Genomic DNA, 22,458 nt, shown 5'->3' with positions numbered 1-22,458 from the left:
ACCGGGGGGGCCTAGTTTGAACAAGCACAGGAGATCGCACTTTTTTGCTGCAAATTCGCAAATCCATTAAAGAAAAATGCTTTTTGGCCCACCACCAGGCCTGGGGGTCAAGGTATTCCTACCGTACCCCTTTCTCTTTTTTTTTATTTTCACTTTCTAGGTTTTTGCTTGGGACTCCGCTGAGTCAGAGTCCCAAGATGGCTGTTAACATTTCCTAGTTGAAGTGTGTGCAGCCAATTAGATCTCTGCACAAGATCCACAAGTTTTGCGGAGGGGGTGTATAAATTTGGTTTTCTTTTAATATCTCCATAACTTTGGATTTACACCAAACAACAACAAGCATTTGCAATATAATAGGTCTCGCATTTGCGAGAGTTTAAGCTATTGGCTTTGTAAATGACAATTCCTTTTATTTATATGTTTTGATAATTAACACATAAATAAAAGGCATTGTCATGTACAATGCCAATAGCTCAAATTCTTGTAGGTGCGAGACCTATTCAAAGAAGCGCCCGGCACTGTCCCGGGATGCTTAGAAAGTGAAAGTGTGCATGGCACACTGAATGTTGCAGGAAAGCATAACGTGTCTGTAGTAGGAGAAATTATTTAAAGATAATAGTGCTTACAGACTAAAAAAGACTCACAGTGTAACAGCCAAAGTAAAAGGGCTAGTCCTCACGGAGGTAACGAATGAATAATAGCCGGTACTAAGGAGGGACTATCAAGCCTATCAATGAATCAGAAGCCAGCATTTACGAAGGACAATGACAAACGCCAATGACACATACAGGCGGAGAGTGGGTGGGACTTCTATTCCATACTGCCACCCAGCATGGCTTGCAGAGCAGCGCATGTGCTGCCCAGGCTCGACTTAAAAACGGGTCTTTCTAGACCAAGAGTTACTACCCCTTCCAAATTTGGTGCAATTCCCTTCAGCAGTCCAGGCTGTAGTAGTGTTCAAAATCCCTACGGGGATTAACATGGGAAACACTTTTTTTGACCCCTTCTTTTTCTTAGTCCCCGCTTGACTAATCACCCCAAAACTTTCCATACAGAATAAGACACAGCAGCACACTTTTTGGGGGAAAATGTTGCGTAGAGTCGTCAACTGCTTGAAAGTTATAGGCAAGTCAAAAAAAGATTTTTCTATGGAAACTAGGTCTATATAGTTATAGATCTGTTGTTGATGCAATGGTAGATGGGGAGTGCGGGTAAACCATAAAACGCACACCAGCCATGTAAACCATAGCTTTCACACCATATGCAATGCTCATGATCTCACCCTTAATGTAAAAGACACACAATTGATAGACGGAATGCAGAACAAATCAAAACATTCACCCCCAGTCAAGAGATCTGGGTTAAATCCATCATTCTTTTGCTCACCACGCCACCCCAGTTTAGACCCGGCCATATGCAAATCAGTCTTGACCCTGTGACTCATGGGAACAGTCCAGCCCGAACTGCCAAGACAGGTCCTCTCTGGACCGGAAACAATCATCCTAGGGCCGGTTTCGGAGTTTCACCCCTCTTCAGCCAGCATAGCTTGATTCCAGTGACACAGTGAGCCCAGGACCCACAATAGATGGAGGTAACAGGAGGGCTAGTTGGCCCCACCCTTAATGTGACAGATGCATTTACAAATGTACTAAAAAATCTTAAAGCAGAGTTCAGTGTGTTATGGTATTTAATTACACTGTGCTTATAAGTACTATTTGTAGATATAAATATTGCAGTAGGGTGTTCAAGTTGTTGTTTGCATGGATGTTGTGCGAACTATGTACTGCAGTCCTAACCATGACTTCCATTTCAATGGCTTTTCAATTTCAATTTGTAACCATAACTGTACTTTAACTGCAAGTTTTTAAGTGAAATAACAGACGGGAATTTTAGGTTTTTTTTGATCATGAACTTCAGACCCCTGAACTGAAACCACAGTGAGCAGCCAACCACCACTGCAAACGGATAAATAGCATCCATGGCTGTGGTGGTCGCAAGTCTGGCTTTTGCGCAAGTCCTGTGTCTAATACCCTGCAGTGGTGTTTGCCCTTGAAAACTAACCAATACTTCCTTTGCTCAGGTAGTAAGAGATCTCATTTAAAGTCATAGAATTTTGAGATACAAGGGATAATCCATCTGGAAATAGTCGTTTTGTGCTGCTTTGTTGTCTGTGCTAGTCTCATCCTACTAGATGATTTGAGCATCTGAAAGCTCTTGTTCTCATAGACTAGAGTAATGCTTCAGAGGTGGAAATACCTGTAGCTTGTACAATATATACAAGGAAGTATGGGAACTTGGTTTGAAAACTCAAAGAATATTTTCTTGGTTTCAATAAAAATCTGACATAACTTTTAGAATTAAGTAGTGAATGGTCTTGAGGGTACCCTTTATTTATGGAAGACAATCCTAGGATGTTTCGAATAAAGAATCTTAACTTCTCCCTGGGTTAGTTAACTGCAAACAAGACTGCCACCTTACTATGTGTGTAAGTCAGTACAACAGGAAGACACTAATTATGAGTTATGTTTTATAAGACAACCAAATCATATTAAGCAGCAGGAGCCTTTGGGCTAAGTGGAATGATGGTACAATGTACAATGTACAATACAGCCATGAAAATATCCAATCGTAGTCTGATAGTCTAATTTATGAAAGAAATGTCTCCCAGCTAATTAAGCATGATGGCATAGGACAGATTCCTGCATTAGTTAGGTTAGTAAGTAAAACACAAAATGTCTTCTACTGAAGAATGTACAGGATTTAAATGCTTTTCAAGTATTGGGAAAAAAGCAAAGGTATTTAATTTTGTAATGTGGCCTTGTCAGTTCCTTCCTTGCAGCACCAAGTGGCAGTACTATGATTTGATATGCAGTCGAAAGGAGGGAAATGAGCTTTTATGACCAGTTCAAAAGGGATCTATCCCCTCAAAGCAATTCCATAACAAGATGAAAACTACTGAATCATAATTTTTCTCTGACACATCTAGTTTTAAAAAGGTCAGGGTGTTGAAAAACATTTGCAGAATCAAGGGATTAATCTGCTAATCTTGCTGTGCTCCACAAAGTCTACTTAGGTTATTAACTCTACCTCTTTTTTCCCACCGGATGGGACACAGCTGGGACGATGCCAATTGAGAGGATCTAGCATATCAGCTAAATCACAAGGTGACACAAGGAATGTAAGCAGAACATTCACTGCTTGGCCAAGGACAACATAACAGATGTGTGGTCTCTGATTTCAAACAATATTTCCCTGGAGAAGCAGTAGAAGGAAATTGAGCCTGAGGATTAGGACCTCCAGATCCTGGCAATATATATGAATGATCATAACCTGTGCAGACCACAGCCTTGAGGCCAGGTTTCATGACCAATGAACGTCCGAGTTTCTCAGGAAGGAGTAATTTATCAAGTTGATTTGAAGAACAGGTACTTTAGAGGGGGAAGCATTTAGCCGGAGGGCACCAGAGAAATGGAGCCCAAAGCCACACTGGATGCAATCATTTTCTGTGACTTCAACTCTTGGGTTGAACCCAATAAATATTAAGATTGTTTTGGAGGGTCATTTACAAGACACCGTGAGGCCAAGAACTCTATAAAACCATCAGGCAAAGATCACTGGACTTCTATTAGAGCTGCTTTTTATCAGCACTAGATAACAGAGCATGATCGGATTTCTTCAGGTTGATGAAAAATCCCAGGTTATTGAGTGCTGCATAGCAGACTATGGGAGTCAATATTCAGAGACTGGTACTGAGCGAAACAATTCCAGACGTAAGTGGCACTGTTGTATAGTGGTACAGTGCTACAAGAAGTGTTTGCTTAAGATGCAATTATGTCCATGTGTAAACATGCCTTTGGTTTTATAAATTTTACTGGTTTGTGTTCTACTACAAGAGGGCAGCAAACTCCATAATGTGGATCAATTGTAAATTTTTAATGGCAATGAACTGTCAAATGCTTCTGCAGAACTGCAGAAGTAACTCTAAAAAAAGTTATGTTTTGGATAGAAATAATAAAGCAAATCAACAGTTTAGAGTGATAACATGGATGAATAGGGCATTGTGGTTGGCGAACCAGCTAAAGGTCCATCATGACACTGAAGCTGGAATTGCGGCTGAAGAATGGGAAGCAAACTAGCCAAACAAGAAGGTTGTTAATACTTGAATAGATTTACTGTGTAATTATCTGATTTACTATTACCTGGAACAGAATGTACATTTTTGTGGTATTTGCACTGAAAATAATATACTCATGTTACCTGCATGCTTGGCTCTACTGTCAAGCAGTGGAGCTAGAGCTACTGAGCATAGTTGCTCTGATAGACAAGGTAATCCTATTAACCTCTGTGCACTAAAAATCCATACACAAGCTTCTCACATTTACTATCCAAAGAATGGACAAACAGAAGGTAGAGATATTTCAGCAAAGTAGTCAACTCATTGTTTCGCCTGTGAAATAATGCTTATGTCCTGAAATAAAAATGAAGGAACGCAGATTTTTTTTTCTTCCAAGATTTACTCTTAAAGAATCCCGAAGAGTTGCCCCTGGATAACACAGACCACAGGATATCTGCAGGGGCAAGTCTCCCTTACCACACCTACACTAAGTGGACCGTCTGGCTTTCAGTGTGTTTTCATTTAGATAAACTCCCATTATTCTTCAAAAGGAACAAGGTTTTGCCTGTGCTGAGAGCCATTCCCACGCCCTCCAAAAACAGAGCATTCTCTGCCCCTTTTTCACAGTGCAAACATACTTGCTACTACTTTCTGTTGAATAACTTTTTAGTATGTTGCATGAATAAGAAATGCCATGCATCAGCTTTTTTTTGTTTTATAGACACACATTTAGCTCAGATTTCGTGATGGTTAAAATGATTTTTAATAGCCATCACATCGCCCTCACCTATTTGTTGTACTTTTTATTCAATTCTATTTTTTTATTTATTTAGACATGGAGAAAAGTCTATCAAGTAGACAGTCTTATCAGCGAGTATGTGGTTTTCCACACTGTATTCTTGAGTCAGTGTCTGAGGATGTTCTAGTACATGGCAACATTTTAATTTCGAATAGCCTGTATTTTCAACCAATGGCATAGCAAAATAACTTTTTAAATGACGCCTGAAGTGAAGAAAAGCAAAACCCTCTGATACGGTTGCAGACTTATACAGGTGTCTGTTTACAGTAATTTCTGCTGGTCATAGATGACACTACGCTTGGATAACCGGAGTCTTATTGGGTTTTGCTCTCTATGCTTCTTTAACTCCAGTATATGCTTGATACCTGGAGATTATTACTTACTAATCAAATGATACAAATATAAAAAAAATAACACGTAGTATAAGAAATTCTGATAGATTAAAAAGGTAATGTTTAAAGACAACAAAATGTTATCAGTGGGTTCAGTCCTACAGGAGGTTTCATCTTGCAACTTCAGGATCCGACAGAGCACATAATTACCTTGCCATGAAACTTAGACCATTTTTACGAAAGCCCTGATTATTCAGATGGGACCGAAAACAGAAATCCCTGGCCCCGTCGGAATTAGGAGAACTGCAGTAACTCCACCCCATCAGGGGTATTTCACCTGAAGACTTTACTTTCTGAAAGCAGGCAAAATCTGTGTGGAAAATCGGGAAAATTAGGAATTCTAATGGAAACCGGGACAGAATTAATGATTTCTCCAGGCAGTAGCACAAGTCTAAGGATATCCTTAGGGCTGTCCTCTTAATCCCTAGGTATTCCCCATTTACTTCCTCCTCGCTTCTTTCACCAGTAGCTGTAATTTCAGTAGGAGTGATTGGGGAGGAAGGGACACCAGGACACAAATCAGGGCACTTGTAAGGAATAACTCAGTGGTGAATGTGAAGAAGCAATGTGTGACCTACTTGTTGTTAGCCACCAGATATATTCTCCAACCTAAATCAAATATGTCAAAAGGTATACAAGTGAAGATACTACAATGCTCCTACCTCTTCCCTTGCGGATATAGTGGAGGCAGGGGCGTTGGTTAGTGAACTGAGTGAGGTACTTGGGCCTGTTCCAGAAGAACTTTGTGAGTCTCCATCTCCAGCAACATCGTGTATCTCTCTAGCAAGAATGGCAACATCTTTAACCAGCGTCTGGCTTAATCTATTAAATAAAAAGGAAAACACACTGTTTTTTCAGTCAAAACAACAAAAAATACTTTGTTGAAAGCATTATACCACATAATAAAAATACATCTCCAATCAGATATAACAAACAATGGAAATATTTTAGAGTAACTCCACAGGTGAAACATAATTTTATGTTAACCACTGGTTCGAGCTATGGAAATTAGTCATTCCTATAATCTCCTAAAAAATAATGCAATGCAAACATAAGAAATATTCGGGAACGCCAGGAACATCGCAGCCAGAGCCATGCATTTCTGGAACACCCCAAATGTACCTTGCCTAAACAGCTCAATAGTCAAGAAAAACAAATCAAGTCTTTCTAGTAGTTTGGCTCGGTCTCAAGTATGGGGAAAATACTTAACGTGACCAAAGCACAGATTTTTGTCCATCCTTACATTAAACATAAATTTACAAACAAACTGGAGTACCATATGATAGTATATCAATTTTAAAATTTTGTTTATGCTTTTAGCATGTCTCGGTATCACAGTGATTCTCAACTACTGTCACCATTTTACATGGTGATTCTGCAACAGCAGTATCTGCACAAGCAGCTCTGCTGCTAAAGTATTACTAACCAATTTTTCAATGGGGAGCGTTGTGTAAACTAATCTGACAGACATAGGGCCAAAAGAACAACACTTGCTGATTTTCCGTAAGGCATAAATAGTTTTCATAAGACAGGATAAGACTACAAAAGAAATATAGGGATTATAGAAGGCCTGTAGCATCATACCACAAGACAAACCGTACCAAATTGATGATTCTAGCATTTTCTTCTGATATATATATGTATATATACACATAAAACTATATTTCTATGCATTATTTTGGGTGAGCACCTGGATATTTAAACATTTCTGACCATGTAGGCAATGTTGCAGGCTTCAAATGAAATGGTTACTTAAATATGAGAGGGAATAATGTTGCAAGGTTGTTGGAACATCGCCAAAAGAGCAATTCAACCAGACACTTCTTTACCATAAGCATTTGGAATAGATTTTTTTTTCTCCCAAATTCTTTTTATTGTTGCATCAGAAGGATCACACATGCAAAGGATCAGCACACGGTAGAGCGTCAACATTCCGCTCTAGCCGACAGCCACGCAACTTTTCCGGTGTTGTTAGACATATTACCCCTTATTAGAACTCTTGCTTTTGAAACAGCCACAGAAAAGAAAACAAACTAGAAACGTCCCGTAAAACAGCAGGTCTCTACCCTCTCCCTCCCATCGCCCCCTTCCCGGTCTCCTCTCCCCCCCGCTCAAGTGTTCCTGTCCGTCCCTAGCATAGGAACCGGGCAGTACGGTATACAGTTATCAAGCATGCAATCCCGGCGGCTAGACTATCCTGACTAGGGATCCATAGGCTTCACGTTACCAGTTCACAATGTCTCATTCTAGTCCATGATATTGCCTCCACTTGGCCCACACCCTCCGGAACTTTTTGGGGCAACCCCTGGCTTTGTAGGTCACTCTCTCCGCCGCCATGTACAGATCCAATCCACGCCTCCATTCCTCTAAGTCTGGTTTTTCAGACGCCCCCCAGCGCCGTGCAATATCCCGTTTTGCCACCACTAGTGCTAATACCAGAAAGATGATCAAGGGGCGGGGTAGATCTACTTCTGTGGTCGTGCCCAACAGTGCCAATTTAGGGTCCCGTGGAAGATCCGCCCCCAGCACCTCCCCCAGTTCCAGGAACACACCCTCCCAGTATTCTTGGATGACTGCACAACCCCAGATTACGTGGAAGAAGTCCGCACTCTGCTGGCGGCACCTAAGGCATGTTGTGTCAGGTACTCTGCCCATCCTAAATAGCCTCACCCTGTCAAAGTATGATCTGTGCAGCACCTTAAATTGAATGAGACGGAGCCTCGACTTGATTGCCACCTCCCGGGGATGCATGAGGGCGAGCTCCCAGTCTATATCCTCCATGTCCCCCACATCTGCCTCCCATTTAGCTCGTAGCCCCTGCAGATCCCCTAGCATGTTGTTGGTCAAGGTTTTATATGTGAGGGATACCGCCCCCCTCCCTATCTGTTCCTGCAGCAGCCTACCCTCTAATGGAGCATATTCAGGAAGGTCCGAAAGTGTAATGTTTTGTGCCCTCCATGCGTGTTTCAGTTGAGCGTATTTGTAGTATTGGGTGTTGAGCAGGCCAAATTCGTCTTTGAGTGCTTGGAATGTTTTCAGGTCTCCCCTTGCTATCACGTCCCCCACTGTGGAGATGCCAATGTCGTCCCACCTTCTAAAGCCTTTCAGTTGACGGAGCTCTCCCAACCATTTGCAGCACCAGAGGGGTGTCTGTCTAGTGGGCCTTTTTTCCCAGCCCATTCTTTTGGATGCCCTATTCAAGGCAGTTAACGTAATCCTGGTGGCAGGGAGAAACTGCTTTCCCACCGCTTCCCCATACAGATAGTGTAGTATAGTTTTACTTGACCATTTAGACCTTTCCAAGGAGTAGGTAGGGTGGTCGGCTGCAGCGTGCAGCCATTCGTTAATTGGGGCGAGATGTTCCACCCAGTAGTAGGCCTCTAGGTTGGGGAGCAAAATCCCCCCACTGTATTGATGTCGCTGCAGGGTGGAGAGCGCCACTCTCGGCTGTTTCCCCAGCCACAGGAAGGCTCGCAGGTCAGCGTGGATTGTGTCCAGGGTCTTATTCGGCAGTGGATAGTACTCATTCTGGAGCGCGTAGAGGAACTTAGGGAGGACGATCATTTTATATAGCGCAGCACGCCCCAGTAAGGTGAGCGGGAGCTGTCTCCACCTGTCCATCTCAGTCGTGGCCTCCAGCATAATGCGGGATAAATTGGTCGTGAAAGAGCGCGTCCTATCCAGTGTTATAAAGACTCCCAGGTATTGGAAGCCGTCGTTAGTGTGTATAAGCGACTCTGGCAGGCAGGCTCCCCTCTCCATGCCTTGTGGATCGTAGAGGATTGATTTGTGCCAGTTTATTTTGTGTCCTGCTCGCGCCCCAAAGTCGTCGAGCTCTCTGAATAGCGCTGGGATAGTCGTGTCTGGGTCTGTCACGAACAGTAGTACGTCGTCAGCATACAGGGATATTTTTTCCTGTGTGGCAACTGAGTCCCCCCATGTAAACCCTTTGACCGTCTGGTTCTGTCTGATTCGTATCGCGAGGATCTCGATGGTGAGGGTGAATAGGAGGGGGGACAGTGGACAGCCCTGTCGCGTGCCCCGCCCGATAGGGAACTCACGGGACAACCTCCCATTGACTCGTACTCTCGCTCTCGGGTCCGAGTAAAGGAGCTGTACCCCTTTCAAGTACTTGGGTCCAAACCCAAACTTTCGTAGGGTCTCCATCAGGAAAGGCCAGTGGACTGCGTCGAATGCCTTCTCCGCATCCAGGGAGAGGAACCAGTGGGGTTCACTTCTCTTGGAGACCTCCTGCAGCCAATTGTGGGTGCGACGGAGGTTTAGTTTAGTCGCCCTATCCGGAAGAAAGCCGGATTGGTCCATATGCACTAACTCGGTGATGACCTGTCGCATGCGACGAGCCAGGACTGTGGCCAGAATTTTTGTCTCTATATTTAGCAATGAGATTGGGCGGTAGGATGAGCAGTCATCTCTAGGTTTCCCCTCTTTGTAGATTGGCACAATGATGGCCAGGTCTAGGTCTGGAGGGAGGGTCCCCGCCCGGTATGAATCGGTAAAGAGGGCTTTCATGTGCCGCTGCAATAAGTCCGCAGTTCGTTTAAAGAATTCCGCCGGGAAGCCATTCGGCAAGGGTTAAGTCCGCCTCTAAGGTCGCACTAGCTTCTGTGGACAGGGTAGGCACCTCCATGTCACCCATGTATTGTTTGGCGTCCCCACTGTCCCCCAGGCCCTGGCCCTGTAGAAGTCCTCATAATAGGATGCAAAGGCTTCCGCTATACCCTCATCAGTGGTCACCCTCCTGTCCCCGGTCAACTGGACCTGATCCACCCAGCGCGACGTTCGCTCCTTCCTGCTCAGCCAAGCCAAAAGTTTACCCGACTTGTCGCCCACATCGTACAGCCTGTGTAGCGTCGCCAGAGCCTGGGTGCGTGCTTCGTCTGTGGCCAACTCCCTATAGTGCCTCTGCGTGTCAAGCAGCCTTCTAAGGCGCACCTCTTCTTTCTGATGGAGGTACTCCGTCTCCAAGGCCAGGACATTCGCCTCCTCACTCGCTATCTTGCCCTGTTGTGCACGCCTGGCCTCTCCCAGCCTACTCTGGATGCGGTCACGGAGCACTGGTTTCATCGCCTCCCAAAGGGTAGCGCCGGATTCCACAGAACCCTCGTTCTCAGCCATGTAGACCCTAATGTCCGCCCGTACGCCCCCGAGTATTTCCGGCGTTTGAATGTCCCATGCCGTTAATCTCCATTGCAGCCTCCTGACTCCCTTCACCCGCCCCAAGTGGACATATAGCGGGGAGTGATCGGAGATCCCCCTCGCCTTGTATTCCGCTAGGTCACCCGCCGCAATCTCCTGTCGGGATACAAAAACATAGTCTAACCTGGAGAAGACCTTGTGTGCCCCGGAGTAAAATGAATATGCTTCTTGTGTGGGATGAAGCCACCTCCACACATCAGTGAGGCCTATGGTGGTCATGAACCGTGCTAAGGCTGTTGTGTGTCCCCCTGTGTGCGGTGACCCCGATCTATCTTGCATGGTGCACATCACATCATTAAAGTTCCCTCCCACTACTTGCGTGGTGTCAGCCGTGTCCAGCAAGATGGCGGAGACTGCCTTTAGTGTGCGTGGCTGCAACTTGGGTGGGGCGTACACTGACAATATCGTGTATCTACGTCTATTCCACATCCCCTGAACCCCCACATATGTGCCCTGCGGGTCTAGCCAGGTGCGTGTAATCGTAAATGGCACTGCTTTGTTTATGAGAATCGCAACCCCCCTTGAGTCCGTCGTGTAGCCTGCATGCGCCAGGACCGTGTATCGCCCCCTTGCTATGAATGCGCAGTGATTCCCCTTTAGGTGGGTTTCCTGGAGGAGGATAATATCAGGTGCCTCTTGAGGTAGGCTGTAACCAAACCTCTCTTGATTTTGGACCCTAAGCCGTTCACATTCCAAGTCAGCACCGTGACCCCTGAGTCAGTGCTGTGTGGGAAATCTAGTGTACTTGCCATCTTGCATTGCAGCGTCCCCCCGAGCGGGACCTTCGAGTAGGATAGACCCCAGGTAAGGGCTGGCATAGCTCTGCTGTTTTCTGCTAAACTCCCCCCTCCCCCCGTTCCCCTCAACAACCCCAACATGAGGTAAAAAGTAGTCTCGCTCACCCCCCCACCCCCCTCCCCACCTCCCTCCCCTTCCAGTCGCAGCCCCATATGGGATTGAACTATCCACGGGAGAAGGCCTGTCGCCCTCCCACACATCCCACCCGTATTAACCAATAACCAGCACTAAAAACACAAAGAACAGTAGAGGGAGTGTGTCAACTTGCTTGCTCTGCATCGCCGAGCCGCCATCTCTTCCCAATCTCAGTGCACCATTGTTCATGATAGCGAGTCTTGTGTGTCCATATGAGTCCCTTGACCTGTAGAGTCTTGCTCTAGCTGCTGTATTTCTTTGGCCAGCGGGTGCAGCAAATCACTTCTGCTGTCCTCCTCCTCTCCACCGGACGCGCGGCCCTCCAATTCCTCTATATCTTCTCCTTCAGAACGGATTCCATTTCTCAGGCTACTGAACCTCGGGCCTGCCACCGAGTCGTTGTCCGGGGACGTCGATCTGCCCCTTCCCCTGTCGTGCATGCCACGAGGTCTATAGGGTGTTGCTGGTGTCTTCTGCTGAGTCTTTTGCGTTCTCCATCGCTGAGGTTTCGGTCTCTCCCATCTCGGTCGTTCTCGCAGCAACCTGTCCTGTGCCTCGCGGCCCGCTGCTTCCCTGCTATTTAGGATGGGGCGCTCCTCGAGCCACTGCCACGCATCATCCGGGTGTGCAAAAAAAACGGATTTGTCCTGGTAGATGACCTTGAGTTTGGCCGGGAAGAGGAGCATGTACCGAATCTTTAGGGACCTCAGTTTTGCCTTTACGGCGTCAAAGGAGCGGCGCTGTTTCGAGACTTCCTGGCTGTAGTCCGGGAAGATCATTATGGTAGTGTTTTCAAAGCGGATCTCTCCCATCTTCCTGGCTTCACGCAGGATCAGATCACAATCTGCAAAGTTTAGGAACCGTGCTATCACTGGTCTCGGTCTGGCACCCTCCGGTGGTCTGGCCAGGAGTGCCCTATGCGCCCTCTCGATGATGAAGCACTGAGAGAACCGTGCCGTCGGGAAGGTGGTTTTCAGCCAGTCGAGGAGGAAGGCGGTCATACTCTTTTCCTCAATTCCTTCCCTAAAGCCCACAAAGCGTAGGTTGTTCCGCCTTGACCTATTTTCGGCATCATCTACCTTCCAGAGTAATTGACGGTGAGAGGCCTGCAGCTCCGCCATGTCTTTCTTAAGAGACGTGATCGATTCCTCGTTGTCGGTCAGTTTCGCTTCGGCCGCCGTGACCCTTTCGGTCAAGTTCCTGAAGTCCTGCCGCAGTAGCGTTACCTCGGACCTTACCTCTCCAATTTTGGTTTCCAAAGCTGCTCGTGATGCTTGGATGTCCGTTCTAGACGCCTGTATGGCCTCCAGCAACATGGCCGTGTCATTGCGGGTGCCCGGCTGTACGGACTGTTGTTCCACCATGGGACGCGGGGCCGGAAAGTTGTCCATCGGGCCCTGTCTCGTGGTTTTGGGCACCACGTCTCTCTTTCCCATGGTTGCACAGCCCAGGAAGGGTCTCCTTGAAATGCCCTCTTCCTCTGTGCAGCAGCGGGGCTCGGTCGCGCGTCGGGGACAGTTGTAATTTGCAGAGGGCCTCCTTCTGCCTGTGTCCCTCGGGCGGTTTATTTCAGTGTCCCCACCGCCACTTGGTTAGGGCTCGTTCACTCCCCGGCTCGGGGAGGGGGGGGGGGGATAACCGGAGGGGGGGCTCCGCCGCCGGCGTCTTCAGGTGGCCCCCACCGAGAGTCCTGACGTCTCAGGCCCTAGGTGCCGGCATGCGTGTTGCAGCGTTGTGTATGGCGGGCTGCGAGGTGCCACTCAGCCGCCTCCGCCCCCCTGCAGTCTTCGGGGCTTCCAGCACCGCGAGGCCGGGCAGGCTGCAACGCTCCCCTGCGGCCCTCCAATGTGCCGCCGTCCCCCCGTGTCTGATGGTGTGCCCCGCTCCAGGTGCTGCACAGGTCCCGGTCTCGCCTCCTTCACCTTGGCCCGTCCGCCGCGCTGCCTCTGTTGCAGGTCCCGGTCTCACCCTGTCTCGGGTGGGGGCCGCAGGGGGCACCCCGTCCTCACCAGCCGCCGCCGTTCATCCCGGCCGCCATCTTGGGACCAGGCGGCCGGCGAGCACCGCGGTCTGACTCCTGCTTCCCGGGGGAGACTATGTGGGCCAATCAGACGGCCAGGCAGGCTGTAGATCCACCGTCTGTCAGGATCAGCTGTACCGGGCGCCGCCGGGGTTTCAGGCGCACATCTCCCCGCCGATGGCCACGGCCGCCATCATGGACGCTGGCAGATCTCGGAGCTGTCGTCACCGGCTCACAGGCGAGTTCCGCGTCGGATCGCCACTGCAGCAGCCCGTGTCAGGTACTCGGGTGTCAGGACATCCGTGTGGTGTTTTTTCTGAGTCTTGGGGGATCTGTGTAGTCGGATAAGTGTTTGGCTCGGCCGGAGCTCCGTGCAGGCACGTCTAGTCGGCCATGCTGCTGGCCACGACCCCCATTTGGAATAGATTTAATTCCTTTTAATGCCTCCAACTGTTGTCATATGCAAGCATAAGACAATAAATATATAACATTGTTTCACTGGTTTCCACTAAAAAATGGTGTAGGAAAGTCATCCCCTTTCCCCTGATCACTCCCACGTTTTTCCTGGACTGGTGGTTATGAACTCAATGTGCCCATGGCTCTGCTAACCAGCCCCCAGGCCAGTGATATTTTTAAAAAGGTATGTAGTAATTGGTGTAATTACAATTGGTTCAGACAACCTACCTGTAAGTCCCCAGTATGTGGTAGGGCAAAAACAGCCAAAGTAGTCTTCCCCATTGCAGTGCTGCTAGCTCCATAGGCTAACATGGGAGGGGTGTATTAAACTTTCTAGTCAAACTTTGACAGGAGGGAACCAGCAATTTTATTTCAAAGTATCAGAATAATAGTTATGATAAATCTTGCCAAGGTCAGATTTATTAGAACTATTGCAGCCAAAAGAATTTTAGAATTTACATTGCAGAAGTTACCTAAAGAAGCCCTGTGGTATTCTCTTCTGATTGGCCAGCATTACACAGCCTGAGACAAGCTGCCTCCTGATTAGATGTGAAGAGGCCTGGGACTGAAACAATACAGCCATTCGGTGGTAGGAGTTTTCCTGGATGAGCCAGGGACAGGAAGGGGGCTGGGGAGATAAATTGGTCTTCAAAAGAAGAAGTCCAGATTTCACAGAACCAAGGCCAGTCCCCACTTCCTTGATACCCAGCTAGATGGGAGCCCCTCTAATTAGATTAAGCAAGGGACTGACAGGGGAGTGTAAGGAAAAGTTAGCCACGCCTGTGGGTTAGGTTAGCCAGACCTGAAGTCCGAGGACAGATTTTCTCCATTTTTATTTTTGCTGAGATGTGCATTCTTGGACAAAAATATCCCATACTTCCCAGAAAGGTATCATGGTAGGGGTTGGCAACATGAACCCCATTGATTGGGGAGTCCCCCACCTTGCAAGCCCAGAATGGGGAATAAATATGGAAGAGCTGCAACAGCACCTCAGATCTCTACTTGAAAGCATCTGAGGAAGGACTGCTTTGCTGGACCCTTGGACTGCACAAGAGAGGTCTGCACTTAGAAGGACTGCACCTGCTGCACTCTAAAGGCTCCGTAACTAAAGGACTTTGCATGTCTTGAAGGATAAGGAGTGGGCTCACTAAGCAGCAACAAGTAGAAAAGTGCTGGAAGAAGCCACCTAAAACATCCACCTCAGGGACACCTCCAGCTGACCAGCTACACCTTGTATTGACCAAGTGCATTGTGGGAGTTGGAGTTCCAGACCCCCCAAGAGGCAAACTAGAGCTTCTGAAACCCGGCTGGTGCTGGTGAACCCTTTCCTACAGCTAGGAACCTTCAAAGAAGAAGTTTTGACAAAGTGTTGTGAACAGCCTCCAGAGGAAGACCGGCACTGACGGCGAGAGTCAAGCCAGCAACATCGATCCACGACCTGGCCTGACCGCGTAGGTTTGCTCTTCTAAGATCTCCAGAGCTCTTTGCCTTCGAGGACAGAGAACTCCAGGACTTACCGAGGCATCGTGCTGCAACAGGTCAGCATCGCTCTCAAATTGAAACCCGGAACAAAGGACCTGAATGCTTGATGTTGAGACAAAAATCTCCAAAAAGAGACTAACTCAAAAGGTTAAAAAGTTGCCCATGCCCAACCCCTCATCATATGCGACCCACAGTCAACCTGAAACTTTGACTTTATCCTGGTTCAGCGCGACCAGATAGCTGCGGTTGGAGCTTTACACTTTCAGGTGCTGGAAAGCATATTTTTAAAATTAAACTTTATAAAAATTCATATCTTCGGTACCCTGCCTTGAAAATTTGTCATTTTGGTGTAACTTTAAAGGTAAAAATATTTCTTATTTTTATAAATTGGTGTTAGATTTTGATTGTGTTGCAGCTTTTACTTATTTACCATGTTGGTGATATTAAATGCTTTAAACACCTATCTCCTAAGTTAAGCCTGACTGCTCGTCAGATAAACTACCAGGGGTTGAGCAAGAATTAACTTATTAAGGCTTGACTGGATCATATTTGTGATTGTGCTATTATTACTAACTGTAGGTACCTACTTGTACCGACTAATAAACCAATTTCCACCATTTGGTGTGCAGTGGTGGGATCCAGTACTCGTGTTTAATATCAGCATTTAAGTGAGGCAATTAAAAATCCTCTAAATTAACCTGATGCAAAGAAAAAGTTGCTTACCTTCGGTAACAATGTATTTTAAGGGACTTAAGTTAGTTATAGATTCCTTACCTTAGAATTACCCCCAGACGTCAGACTGGAACCGGATAATATTTTTTTTAGCAGTACCCCTGTGTATCAGTGGGTGGCGTTGGTTGACTCCACGTCCGTCGTCGTGGTCACCGGGATGACAACGCAGTGCCTACTTAGACGCTGCCCTTGTGCACTGAGGTCAGTTCTGATACGACTTTGCATGCCAGAAGTGCAGAGCCATGAAAGACACGGACCACTGGTGCGCCCAAACTAGGGCCCTGTAAGGTAGTCCCTATCCCAGAAATCAGTTCGCAGAGCAGGGAGGATGGGTGGGGTGATAAGGAATCTATAACTATGTCTCTTACAGATACATCGTTACCAAAGGTAAGTAACTTGTTCATCTGAAGAAGACCTTTCGTTATAGATTCCTTACCTTAGAATGGATACCCCAGCAATACCAATCCCGGAGGAGGGAATGTGAACTAAGTTCCCACCAGAAAGTTCTGGAGGACAGAACGGGCAAAACAGCCACCCTCCGGACCGGATTATCCAGGCACTAATGTCTGGTAAACGTGTGCATAGATGCCCACATGGCCACCTGGCAGATGTCAAGAATGGGGAATCCACATGCCAAAGCAGTGGTTCCTGCCGTAGCTCTAGCGGAGTGAGCACATAGCCTCACTGGTGGTTCCTTTCTCGCTAAAGCGTAGCAGATTTTCATACAGAGGACAACCCATCAGGAGTTAGTATGCTTCTGAACAGCCCGACCTTTCTTGGCACCTACATAGCCAACGAAGAGTTGATCATCTACCCGGAAATCTTTTGTGAAGTCGAAGTAGAATGACAGCGCAACTTTAGGGTCCAGACGGTGGAGTCTATCCTCCTCCTTGGAAGTGTGCGGAGGTGGGAAAAAAGTGGGCAAAGTTATAGTTTGTCCTATGTGAAAAGGTGTAATCACTTTAGGAAGGAACGAAGGCCTGGTTCGAAGCACCACTTTCTCTGGATGCACAGAGAAGAAAGGCGGGCATGGAAGATAGAGCCTGAAGCCCACTCACTCTGCACACAGAGGTGATAGCAACAAGAAAGGTAGTTTTCAGAATGAGGAGCATGAGGGCAGTTGTGAAGATGCTCGAAAGGAGCGCACATAAGGTAAGTTAAAACAAGATTCAAGTCTCACTGAGGCACTATGAAACGAGATGGAGGAAAGATATGAGTAATGCCCTTAAAGAATCTATTTACAATAGGGGACTTGAATAAAGAGGGCTGATCTGGTAGCTGAAGGAAAGCAGAAATATCTTAAAGATAGCCTTTAAGAGTGCCCAGAACAGAGCCCTGCTGGGCCAAAGAAAGTATGAACAAAAGAACCTCAGAAAAAGGGGCAGAAAGTTGAATCCACAGCCTTCGCTGTGCAACATGCCACAAAAGTCTTCCATCAACAGACGTATACCGTTTCAGTCGAGGAACGCCTGGCTGCCAAGATCACATTACTGGCTTCGGACGGAAGGTCAAAAGCTGTCAATTGTAACCACTCAATCTCCACGCAAGGAGGGGGAGACTGGACAGGTTCAGGTGGAGGACTGTCCCCTGTTGCGGCGACAGAACATCCTTCCGAAGGAGCAGTCGGATTGTAGTATCGATGGCCATGCTCAGGAGCTCGGGGTACCAGACTCTTCGTGCCCAGTCCAAAGCCACTAGAATGACTTGGCGCCCAGTTGCGCTTGATCTTCTTCAGCACCCGGGGCATAAATGGGACAGAAGGAAAGGCATACAGTAGGCTGCAGTTTCACTCGCAACAAAAAGCGTCACCAAGCAAGCACCGCCTTAAAAACTCAAATACACAAAACTGCCGACATTGCTTGTCCTCTTCGGTGGCGAATAGATCTAACCAAGGCACTCCCCACCGCTGAAAGAGACCTTGCACCACCCCCGGGTGAAGACGCCACTTGTAATCCACCAGGCACCAACAGCTGAGTTTGTCCACCCTGGCGTTCAAAGAACCTGCGAGGTGTTGTACCACCAGGGTCATGCCCTGATGGTCCATCCATGTCCAGAGGCGAAAAGACTCTAGAGATAGGGTCCACGGCCTCACCCCACCCTTTTTGCTGCAGTATGACATGGCAGTGGTGTTGTCTGTGATTATCTGCACTACCTTCCATATGAGAGAGCGGAGGAATGCTTTCAATGCCAGGCAGATCGATCAGAGTACCAATAGGTTGAAATGGAGCCCGGACTCTGCTGGAGACTAGCATCTCCAACTCGCCCAGGTGGCCACCCCATCCCAGGAGTAACTCATCGGTCACCACTGTAAAGTCTGGTTGGGGAAGGGAGAGGGATCTGCCTCTGACCCAAGCCGGGCTCTTTAACCACCACTGCAATTGTGCAGTTCCCTCCAAAATCTGGACGTAGTTGGAAAGATTGCCCTGATTCTACACCCACTGGAACTTCTGGTCCCACTGCAGAGCCCGCATATGCCAACAGGAATTATCAACTAGCAGGATGGAGGGGGCCATGAGGCCCAGCAGCTTTAGAGTCATTCTCACCAAAATCTGGGATAGAGGCTGAGACATCTGTGTCATAGCCTGAATATCCCGACTCGCTGCTCAGGAGGATAGGCCCGAAACTGCACTGTGTCCAGAACAGCCCTGATGAAAGGAAGCGTCTGCGAGGGAGTCAGGTGTGACTTCAAAATGCTGATAGTGAGCGTCAGCGAGTGCAGGAGGGCCACCATATTCTGGAGGTGGGAGACGACAGCCTGGGGAGAGCCCGCCTTCAGCAACCAGTCGTCGAGATAAGGGAAGACTGGAACCCCTGATCTGCACAGATGAGGTGAGACCACCGCCATCAATTTCGTTGACACCCGAGGGGCACTGGTAAGGCCAAAAGGGAGCATGGTGAACTGAAAGTGCTCGTGGCCTACCGTGAACCGCAGACAGCATCTGTGAGGTGGCAGGATGGGAATATGGTAATAGGCGTCCTGCAAGTCCAACGCAACGATATAATCTCCAGGGTCGAGGGCAGACAGGACCTGAGCCATTGTGAGCATTTAGAACTTCTCCTTCCGGAGGAAGTGGTTGAGGGTCCTGAGGTCTAGAATAGGATGTAGGCCTTTGTCCTTCTTGGGCACCAGAAAGTACCAGGAATAGCAACCACGACCTACTTCTGGGGTAAGGACCCTCTCGATAGCTCCCTTGGCCAAGTGATCTGAGACTTCCCGGCAGAGAAGCACCAAATTATCTTCCGACATGTGATCAAAGGAAAGTGGCATGGACGGACGGGTAGTCTGGAAAGGGAGGGTGTAGCCCTTTAGGATTATTTGCAAAATCCATCTGTACTACATGATGGATTGCCAGTAGGGGAGGTGATGGCAAATCCTGCCACCCAATGTTATGTTATGTTACTATAAATTTATAAAGCGCATTATCACCCAGAGGTATGTAAGCCTATCCGAGGATGTCCAATAACCAGAGAGGGAAGCACAGAAACCCTGCTCAAAGGGGCCCCCATGCCTCCAGGAAAAGCAAAGTCTTCAATTTCTTCCTGAAGGGAAGGAGATTAGTTTCCTTCCGTAGTTTAACTGGGAGGCTGTTCCATGCCTGAGGGATAGTGGTAGAGAAAGCTCTGCCACCCATGGACACAAGGTTAAATCGGGGGCAGATCAAGTTGCAGGCATCAGCTGATCGAAGAGTTCTACTTGGTGTATAATTAATCAGTCGGTCCTTAATATAGCTAGGGGCTGAGCCGTGAATGGCCTTATGCGCAATACAGAGGCTTTTGAATTTAATTCTCTGAGTGATCGGAAGCCAATGTAGGTCCTGCAATAGGGGCGTGACATGAGTTCGCCTGGGTTTTTTTTTAAATTAATCTGGCTGCGTCGTTCATTACAACCTGGAGCCTAGCCAGAAGGTTTTTTGGTAAACCATAGTATAGGGAGTTGCCATAATCGAGACGTGACAGAATCAGAGTAGAGACCGCCACTCTAAGAGTGGAAAATTACAACAGTGAAGACAATTTCCGAAGCTGGCGCAGCAAACTGACACAGGTTCGGACCACAGCCGACACCTGCTGTGTCATAGAAAGCAAGGCATCAATTTTGATACCAAGACTTTTTACCGCCACAGCGGGTTCCGGAAAGGGCCCCAATTCAGATGGCCAAAACAGATCACTCCATGGGTTTGAAGCTGTTGATTGCCCTGAAATGTCATCACGTCCCACCTGGACTATGCTAACAGCCTTTATGCCGGAGCTCCCCAATACCTGATTGACCGGCTGCAGATTGTCCAGAATGCGGCGGCGAGGCTGATTGGTAATATTTCTTATCGTCAGTCAGTTGCCGCATATCGTAGGGAACTGCACTGGCTACCTGTGGCCAGCCGAATTCAGTTTAAGATCCTCACTCTGACTCATCGAGCCATTAATGATCGCGGACCAAACTATCTAAAAAAACGAGTTTCAATATCCCGGTCCATCAGATCTTTGAGATCCAATGACCTATGCCTTCTGATCTCTCCCCGCTTTAGACTGTCCAGAATGGGTGGCAGAGGGTTCAGTGTCATTGCTGCAAAACTATGGAACTCCCTGCCAGTCGATCTCAGATTCTGCCCTTCTGAATCTGTCTTCCGGGCCAGACTCAAAACCTGGCTCCTTTCTAGACTTTGATTTATCATGTCACTTCCCCTGTCCGTTCTTTCTTTCCCCTCTAGGACTCAGGTTCCAGCGCCGGGACAACCCTCCGGGGGTAGCTGTGCGCTTTATAAGCTACATAAAATAAAATAAATAAATAGGAGGGTTTGGAGGCTGCAACAGAGGGGGAAAGGGTGGACTGGCCTACCCCCTGGCTCCCAGACCTGCAAAGCTGCTGGGTCCCACATCCACGGCCACTCAGAGGCTGGGCAGCTTGCGTGAACCAGTGGTTAGACTGGGCTGCACATGGCTGGGTGCCCCTTCCGTAGCCACGAAAGGGGCAAAAGCAGACTGGAGTGGACAGGACGCAGCGAGGCCCAAAGATCTGGCCGTAGCCCAAGAATCTTTCAAGCACTCCAGCGCTGAGTCTGGTTTGTCACCAAAAAGAGGACAGCCTTCAAAGGGTTTGCCCAGCAAAGTTGACTGGACATCCCCCGAAAAGCCGGATGTCATCAACAAGGTGTAGCGCCTAAGGGCTACCGACATGGCAATTGTTCTGCCTAGTTGGTGGTATCCAGTCCACATCTAAGCTTGAATGTGGCTGCATCTTTCCCCTCTGCCACTGCATGTGAGAGAACGGCCCGGGCCTCCTTCGGGCATAGAGGCAGCACCTGAGCGACCATATCCCAGATGGCATGGGAGTATCGGCCCAAGAGGCGGAAGAGGAAGAGAAAATTCACTTCACAAAGTGATCCAGCTTCTTGGATTCCCTACCTGGAGAAGCAGAAGGGAATGCGCCCTTCGAAGAAGAGGCTTGGACCACCAAGCTATCAGGGGGGGGTGTTGGGTGAGAAAAGCTGAGCTGCCCGGGGCTGGGCGATGTCGGTAGGCAATCTTCCTTTCCACAGGAGCCCCTGTGTTGGGCTTGGACCAGGTGCCCAGGAGGAGAGCTTCATTGAAGGGCAGAATGGGTTCAGAAGACGTTGCCGCTGGCAGAAGGTTAGTCCTGACTGCCACTGAAGGGAGCTCCAGGCCCAAGGCCTCTGCTGTCTTTTGAACCACTGCAGTGTATAACAATCCCTCCTCCGAAAACACGGTAGGGGAAGAAAACATGCCAACGTCTGGAGGAGTGTCCTGACCACTGGCGTCACCCAGGTCCTTTCTCCAATCCGGCTGTTCTAGCTGGTCTGCTAAAGGGTCCGGCGACCCCTTCCAGTCTTCATCGCCACCTTCTGGGTGGTAGGGAACACTGGGATGAACAAGGGAGCAAAAGTAGCCTCCGGCATGGGATCCAACATCAGTCCGGCTCCATCTCGGGGGTGATGATGGGGATGGTGTTGGCAAGGGGCACGGCCAAAGCCGGGGGCGTCAGTGCCCAGGATCAGAGTTGAGGGAGGTCGAGTATAATCGATCAGCATCGATCCGGATCCACGGGGGCCCAATAGGGCTGGAGCTGCCGGAATCGAAGGCCCAGGACCCCCAACCGTATCCACAGGGTCCGAAGGCGCACCGGCAGAGTCGTGCTGGCCAAAAACGAGGTGGATGACCTCATAAAAGTTTTGAAGTTGGACAGGGGATGCTCTGGCTCCCGAAAAAGGGGGCGCGGAGTCGTCCCTGAAGTAGCCGCTGGATATGGAGCCTTAGAGCGCTGATTCCTCAGGTCCCGCGTCGTGTCACCTGACCGACAGGG

General features: G+C 48.3%; 1 protein-coding gene across 2 annotated transcripts in view; it reads right to left on the bottom strand.

Moving 5' to 3' along the window:
* Positions 1-22,458, bottom strand: part of CEP170B (centrosomal protein 170B) — a 415,026-nt gene that overhangs the window by 63,922 nt on the left and 328,646 nt on the right. For both annotated transcript variants that reach the window (XM_086937908.1, XM_086937909.1), the window contains exon 14: positions 5,968-6,127. In XM_086937908.1, the coding sequence (XP_086794034.1) occupies positions 5,968-6,127 (160 nt within the window). The remainder of the gene's footprint in view (positions 1-5,967; positions 6,128-22,458) is intronic.

This window comes from Lissotriton vulgaris, chromosome 9, assembly GCF_964263255.1.
Source record: "Lissotriton vulgaris chromosome 9, aLisVul1.2, whole genome shotgun sequence".
In the NCBI taxonomy this organism is placed as follows: domain Eukaryota; kingdom Metazoa; phylum Chordata; class Amphibia; order Caudata; family Salamandridae; genus Lissotriton; species Lissotriton vulgaris.
Note: the sequence above shows the minus strand (reverse complement) of the source record. Positions and strands in the feature narration are given on the sequence as shown.